This window comes from Aegilops tauschii, chromosome 4, assembly GCF_002575655.3.
Source record: "Aegilops tauschii subsp. strangulata cultivar AL8/78 chromosome 4, Aet v6.0, whole genome shotgun sequence".
NCBI lineage: Eukaryota > Viridiplantae > Streptophyta > Magnoliopsida > Poales > Poaceae > Aegilops > Aegilops tauschii.
Window position 1 is genome coordinate 372591811 of NC_053038.3, and position 7670 is coordinate 372599480.

Consider the following 7670-nt stretch of genomic DNA (forward strand, 5'->3'; position numbering starts at 1 on the left):
TGAATTTTTTTAGAGTTTACTATTCATGGTGGTATCAAAAGAGCTAAAACTCGGATGTGCACTTTCCAACACTTTTTTCATGAATGCAAATGACACTAACATATAGGTGATGTTTTTCTGAACATTTTCGTATCTTATTTGCATTTTTTTGATTTTGTATGAATTAGTTATGAAGTTTTCAAACTGACGGTCAAACGGTCAAAGGGCAAAAGCATAAGAGGATCAAAGTGACTTGGACAAAACCGGTGACTTTTGGAAATTAGGGGTAAAACAGATGAGTGGGACACAACTAGGGGCATAAATCTAATTATCCCTACTAATAAAAGAAAGATACTGGAAGCTGATTTCCACCATGCTTGCTAATTATACTTTTAAAGGTAGAATACCTAAGAAACTTGGAGATCCAGGAGTACCAACTATACCATGCTCCATTAAAAGAAACTATGTTAAAACTGCTTTATGTGATCTTGGAGCCGGTGTTAGTGTTATGCCTCTCTCTTTATATCGTAGACTTGATTTGAATAAGTTGACACCTACTGAAATATCTTTGCAAATGGCTGATAAATCAACTACTATACCTGTCGGTATTTGTGAGGATGTGCCTGTTGTGGTTGTAAACGTTACTATTTTAACGGACTTTGTTATGCTTGATATTCCCGAGGACGATAGTATGTCTATTATTCTTGGCAAATCCTTTTTGAATACTGCAGGGGCTGTTATTGATTGCAACAAAGGCAATGTCACTTTTCATGTTAATGGTAATGAGCATACGGTACACTTTCCGAGGAAACAACCTCAAGTCCATAGTATCAATTCTATTGGAAAAATTCCAACGATTACTATTTGAGGTTTTGAATTTCCTCTTCCTACCGTCAAGAAGAAATATGGTATTCTTATTATTGGGGATGTGCATATCCCCGTTGAGGTAACCTAGCGCTATTCGAAAATTCTCCGGTTTCATGCGATTCGAAATGAGTTTGTTAACAAGACTTGATCAACCTTGTTAGTGGATTCCTTTTGATGAGCATGAGATGGATGAAGTTAGAAAGCACAACTCTCTGTACCTTCTTTTTATTTTTTGTTATTTAGATTTAATAAAGCAAAAATAGTATTTTCTGTCAGTTTTCTGATTTATTCGTGCAATAAAAAACACCCCGAAAATAAAAGTTCTCCAAATGCCCTGAAATTGAAATATGATTTTTTCTAGAATATTTAAGAATATCTGGCATTGAGAACACGCCAGAGGGGGCAACCACTTGGCCACGAGGGTCCAGGGCGCGCCCACCCTCCTGAGCACGCCCCCTGCCTCGTGGGCCCCACGTGGGCCCCCTCCACTTATTCCAGCACCCCCACACTTCGTCTTCCTCCAGAAAAAGTCACCACACAGCTCAAACTCGTGTTCTAGCTCGTTTTGCTGCGATTTCGATCTCCTTGCTCAAAGCTTCATTCACAAAACTGCTTTGGGGGATTGTTCTTCGGTATGTGACTCCTCCAATGGTCCAATTAGTTTTTGTTCTAGTGCTTTATCCATTGCTTCTTAGAAGACCCTGTTCTTGAGCTTGCATGTCAAATTTATTTGGTCCCAAGTAGTTCTAATGCATGATATAGTCTCTAGGCACTTGTGGGAGTAGTTGCTATCAATTTTGTTGTGTTTGGTTCACTTTTTATTTTGAGTCACTAAAAATTTCAGAAATTTTTCAGAGGAAGAAATATGTTTAGGAAAATGTACCAAGGTGGTTCTTCAAGGAAGTAAGGACCCAGGCCCACAATACGTGAGCCAGACCATGAACCACCAAGAGAAGCTCAAGTGTGGCCTTGTGAATGGCCGTCAGAAAATTTCATGGTATAAACAAGAATTAAGGATGAATTTGACGCGTATGTGCGTAATGCTGAACTCGAGGGCTTCATGTCAGATAAGTGCCCCCAACATTACTACCTAACTGACTCCTTTGTGAGAAGGTTTAAATTTACATCATCGCGCAATTCTCACATGGTCCTGTTTGATCTTTATGATAAATCTTATACCATGGATTTAGAGAATTTTAATACTGCTTGTAAACTCCCGCAGTGGGGCAGTGCTAGTGAACTTTGCAAATCTGAATATAAAGACTTTGTTGCCAGTTAACTGTGGGGGAATCTAGGGAAATCATGCAAGCTACCATAAGGAGCATTCATTTTCCTGCCATACATTATTTTGCTCTCTTTATAGGTAGATGCATTAACGGTAAGGACGAGGCATGTCACATGCGAGTTCCCGATCTTAGTGTTCTCAAGAGTGCTGTATTAGGAGATAAACAATATAACTTGGGAGCTATTGTTGCACGAAGGTTGCATCATAACAGTATTAGCGGAGATTTGTTTGGTGGAATTTATGCAACCCGTTTAGCTAATTTTCTTGAGGTACCCATTCGTGAAAATGATATGGAGTTGCCTCCTACTTATCTAGATTTTAATGCTATAGTTCGTCATCAGTTTGTTGAGAGGAATAAATAGTCTCTCCAGTACCAACTAATCTTTGACAGACGTCGCGGTGTCCATATTACCCTCCTACTCCTACTCTCTTTGACGTTCAGGCAAAGGGGAGACATTTAAAACAATAATGAGGCTAGCCAACTCACCTCCCCCGATTGGGCTTTTGTGTGCCGTCAGATCTGGCTCTCAAACACGTCTAAGCCGTTAGATCTTCAGAACAGCCAAACTCGATTTTCACCTCACGGTTGTTTTCGTTGGCCAATGACTGGTGGGCTCGTCTCGCACGCTCGTTGGCTGGGTAAACTTTGTTCGTGTCCCCAAGGGAATTTGCTAGCCGCCAGCCCTGCTCGTCCCCTCCTCCCCGCTCCCTCCATCCTCTCCCATGTCGTCGCCCCTCTTCTCCCAGCTCGCCTCGGCCGCCTCCTCTCCTCTGCCGTGTCGTCGGCCCCCTCCCCCCTCCTACCTCCTCCTCCCTCCTCCCAGTCCCGTGCCAGCCGCCGCCCAAACCTTAGCCCCCGTTTCCCTCGATCCCCGCAGTAACCGCATCCACAGCCACCCGCTCCTTCTCACAGCCGCCGCACCATTCCTCCCTTCCGCCCCCTCCTCCTTCCCGGATCCCCACCACGGCGCCGACCTGCAGGCAAAGGGCGACGAAGAGTGGCAGACGAGGACAACGAGGGAGAGAAAGAAGGGAGATAAAAAGGAGGCCGGCGGCGAGGCCCAGCGACTAGCGCCTCTCCGCCTCAAGCCCCGGCATCACCGCCACCAGATCCACCTCGCAACCTCTCTTCCTCCCCTGTCTGACTGCTGCGTGGTCGCGTCAGGCCCATGCCAGCGCCGCCGCCGCTGGATGGCTCCGTCGGTCCCTCCCGCTCCAGATCGAAAACTGAGAGAGCGACGGGAGGGAAGAAGGGGATCGGCGGAGGGGAGAGCACGGGAGAGAAGGCGAGCTCGCGGCTGACCGCAGCGTGCGAGGCGGACGGGTGAGAAACATTTGTCGTCGTGCCGCTGGCGGCTGGAGCTTTGGAATGCGGCCGTGGCCACTATTAACAATTTGTATTTGCATTTTCTGATGAATTCGTCGAGTTCCTTTCTCTATATGCTTAGATGCTTATCTGTCGGAAATTTTGTGTGACAACAGAAGTAACGGTGATTGGTCTACTGTTCTTTTTTGCTGTCTAAAGTGTTCCTTCAACTAATCCAGTAACCTGACATTACTTTGTGTTTAACTAATATCATTCTTATCACAGTGAGTACAGATATTATTCAGTTAGCCTCCTTTTCGTGGAAGAGGAGTGAAAGTGTAAAGGTTAGAAATGGTAACTGAATGGGTGTTCTTTTTTTATCACCTCTGAATTTAAGGAATATATTTGCTAATATATCAATGCTCATTGGTGCCATGTCTGGTTCTTAGGTGCATGCTTGGAAGCTTAAATCTGTAATCAAGTTATGAAATAGAGTGCTGTAAGAGACACTTCTATAAGCAGAGGTATGTGCCTGCATTTAGACCTTAATTATCCGTTGCTTAGTATTGTTTGGTTTGTGTGATTCATGCTTCAATGATTTCTTCACTTAGTAATTAGATGGCGCAGTACTACGGCAGTAGTATACTTTGGTGTAGAAATAAACGATGACATGCTTTACGTTCCAGATATTTCTTTGTGCCTTGACTCTGGCTCTATGCTTATTAATCATCTTAGCGAGCTTTAGGACTTCGAAAGTTGTCATTTCGAGGATCATGATTTCCTATGTTTTTGGCCAAGATGGCACACATGAATAGTTTGTCAAGGATGTACCAAATCTTATGTTTTTCCTTCCGTTTATTGCATTTATGGCTGCAAACTGTATTCTCAGATTCTAGGCTGGGTGTATAAACATATATTCCGCACACTGAATTCAATTTTTTTACTTCCTATCGTGGCCTTTCGTTTGTTTTGTTCGTCTGATGTTTCCTTTGGTGATGCTTACAGATTACACCTTCTTTGTAGAAATAGGGTCACACTAAAATCGATTAGAAAAGTTTCTTTTCTTGCAAAAGTTTGTTTTTTTTGCTTACATTGCCAAGGTTTGTTCACTTCGTCACCATTGTGGTGATGTCAGTATCTTTGTGAAATAGGAAAAGTAGATACCCATAATCTTTACTTGCTGTAAACACTAATATGAAATTGTACCTTATCCCTACGAGAGAAAAATCATGTTTGAATTTATGTGTGCCCCACATAGGCGGACAATTCTTTAAATGATGGACACAATAAGGTACCCCCCAACATGACAACTGTGTTAACTTAATCCCTATAATCTACATATCTTTAACCTTGGCTATGCCAATCATCAATTGATGTGGGAGTGTGCCTGATGATGCGCGTCTATGTTACAAACTCGGTGTTTCTTTTTCTTTTTACCATAACTGATTCGCTGAATTCAATAGTGCACTGGTTTCTGCAAGATCAACTATACGCATGTACATTGGTTCTCTTTAATACATCACAGATAACCTGGCGAGGACAAATATTTCACTAGCAGTCCAGCAGGGGAGGACGTTGATGAATCCTGCATGCATGCATGGTTTATTTTTATGCTTTAGTTGTTGATGTTCATAAAGTGATGACAGATGGCTTCATTTACGTTTGTTTATACACAGCAAAGACCACCAAGATCCGAAATCTGTGCATTCAGGCTACGAGTCAAAAATACATCACGTATTGGTTGAGTGTCATTGGAACAATCAAGAAGATTGCATGCTTGCTTGAGTTCATGTGTTTTTTGGTGGACTATATATCCAAGTATTTCTTACAAAGAATTAAAAATTAAGGCCAAAAGATGTTATCATTCAGAACCAAACTTAGAATGGCACTAAGCTGTTATCATCAGAATTCGACAGTGCAGTGCCAAAAAAACTCCGAGTAAACAAAGAACATATCCAATTCTGTCTTCCAAAGAAAGATCATTAGTTTACCGCCCCCTGCTTGCTTAGAAACTTTACTTTGTAATTTCCCTTGGTATGAGACAATTTTCACATCGGTCGGAAAATCAAGAGTATGAGCAACCTGTGTGTACCAAGCTCTAGGAACTTCAGAAATAAAGAAGCAGAAGCTTTTACACACAAGACACTTCTTTTTCACATTTCTTTAGCATAATTGGTACACGATTCGTGGCCATGTTTCGCATCCTGCTACAAGATTGAGTTTGTGGTGGCTTCCATTTATATTTGAGCCAGGTTTATAATTTCTCATCGGGCTTTACCTCCATGACCATTTATAGCCACCTGGGCTTTATATATTTAATTTCTGTTTCTTAGCATTCAAATGGTATACACTAATCAACTTATATCTTTCTGTTCACTACTAACAGATGTCACTAGAAGCATCAATTTTCACTGGTGCTGACATTTTCTGTTATACTAGAATTGATGTTTGTTGCTTAGTTTGTGATGCTTCAGGTCAATAAACAAATTTAGAAGCATTCAGAACAAATTTAGAAGCTTTCAAATATGTAAATCTACTCACTAGAGCTAATATGTTAAGTGACTGAATTTGAGCAGATTGGTATGATGCTGCGAGGCATGGGGTTTGACAATACAACCTTCCTCTACGTTGCCTCCGGTAAAATATACAATGCTGCAAAATACATGGGTCCCCTTCGCCGGATGTTCCCTCTTTTACAAACCAAGGACACTCTTGCATTGTCTGAAGAGCTTGCTGAGTTTGAGGTATTGTTTCCGCCAGCCAGCCCATCAGCCTAGCTGGATGTCGTTCTGAATGTCAGATGAATATGCATGCATTGAACTGTTCATCAATTCACATTGAATCTTCATACCGTTGCTCACCAACCTATTCTCTGTAGGGGTACTCTTCTCGGTTAGCAGCATTAGATTACACCGTCTGTGTTCAGAGCGAAGTGTTTGTGACGACTCAAGGGGGGAACTTCCCTCACTTTTTGATGGGACACAGGCGTTACCTGTTAGGAGGGAATGCAAAGACAATAAAACCCGACAAACGGAAGCTGGTCTTATCTTTTGACGACCCAAATATCAGGTCAGTTTGAGCTGCCATTATATCATCAACAAAGTATTACAAATCACACCGAATCAGTTTCAGTTTTGAGTATATGCTGGAATCTTTCACCAAATCAAACTGCTGAAGCAGTTCGCTGCCCTTGTTATTCCTTCACCATCCAAGACTGTAGCTATTCCCTACTTTTCGGAACGCATTAGCCATGTTAACAAATTGAAATACATCTCCGAGTTGACCTTCACATACATGCTCTAAATATTTGCCCATCTTTGCTTAACGTGTAAATGGATATAGTGGTGTATGAAACTCAAATTGTTTCTTTGAACTGCAGATGGAGTCGATTCAAGCACCACATGCTGGAAATACTGCACCATAGTGACATAAGGGGCATCGCATTCAGGAAACCTAATGATTCCATATACACCTTCCCAATGCCTGATTGCATGTGCCAACAAGATGGAATATGATCTAGGCATTAGCATACATAACTGAGGGATGCATATCCTCTGCCTTTGTGCAACAAAGGCACCAAAGGCATGGCATTGTTGACTGCATGATCAGGATTTGATGGTCATGATGAAAACTGGAGTGAAATAAAGCATTTGGTGCTTCTCAGGAGATTCTGAAACCCTCTGGCATACCCCAAACCGTTCGATTCTGGATATAATGGTCAAAAGGTGCCTAATGACAATGAATTCCATAGTATCAGAAATTGAGAGGATGCGAGGGATTTTGTAAAGTTAGTAATCTGTAGGTAGTCCACCATATAGCAATCTCCATTTGTTCAATCTGTATGTAGGTTGTAAAGAGAAAAGAGCTACGAGATTGGGTTGTAGATATGAGTACAACCTGAGTGCCTCGATGTATATTTGAAAAACAAGGGCTAACAACAACAAAGAAAGGAAATTTTCAGTATATCATTACTCATCAGTGCTTGTTCTCGCATTTCATCTTGCCCTTGACAATTCATATTTATGAGCATGTTCTTACAGTTCAGACCTAATGTTCTTTTTTCTTTCCTTGGGCACTTCCTCAAGAATCTTGTTGAGGTGTCTGTTTCCCCTCATGAATGATTGTGATGGCTGCAGGGTCTTCGCAAGGAGTTGAAGGCATATAAAAACCATGGATCCTTTGCTCCCCAGGCCGCAAAATGATCATAGTGATGTCTACGACCTCCTCCTAGAT

At 41.9% G+C, this 7670-nt stretch overlaps 1 protein-coding gene across 4 annotated transcripts; it reads left to right on the top strand.

Moving 5' to 3' along the window:
- The first annotated feature begins 2764 nt into the window (after positions 1–2764).
- LOC109757385 (O-fucosyltransferase 9) lies at positions 2765–7400 on the top strand. Of its 4 annotated transcripts, none has more exons than XM_073496769.1 (6): positions 2802–3455; positions 3723–3791; positions 3887–3961; positions 6014–6181; positions 6316–6506; positions 6817–7400. In XM_073496769.1, exons 4-6 carry the CDS (start codon positions 6020–6022, stop codon positions 6950–6952), a joined length of 489 nt encoding a protein of 162 aa, XP_073352870.1. In that variant the 5' UTR covers positions 2802–3455; positions 3723–3791; positions 3887–3961; positions 6014–6019; the 3' UTR covers positions 6953–7400. The 4 variants fall into 4 exon arrangements, with proteins under 4 accessions (XP_045083820.1, XP_020171795.1, XP_073352870.1 ...); XM_073496768.1 differs by having other exon boundaries at positions 2803–3455; positions 3723–3781; XM_045227885.2 differs by having other exon boundaries at positions 2765–3791.
- The last annotated feature ends 270 nt before the right edge of the window (positions 7401–7670 follow it).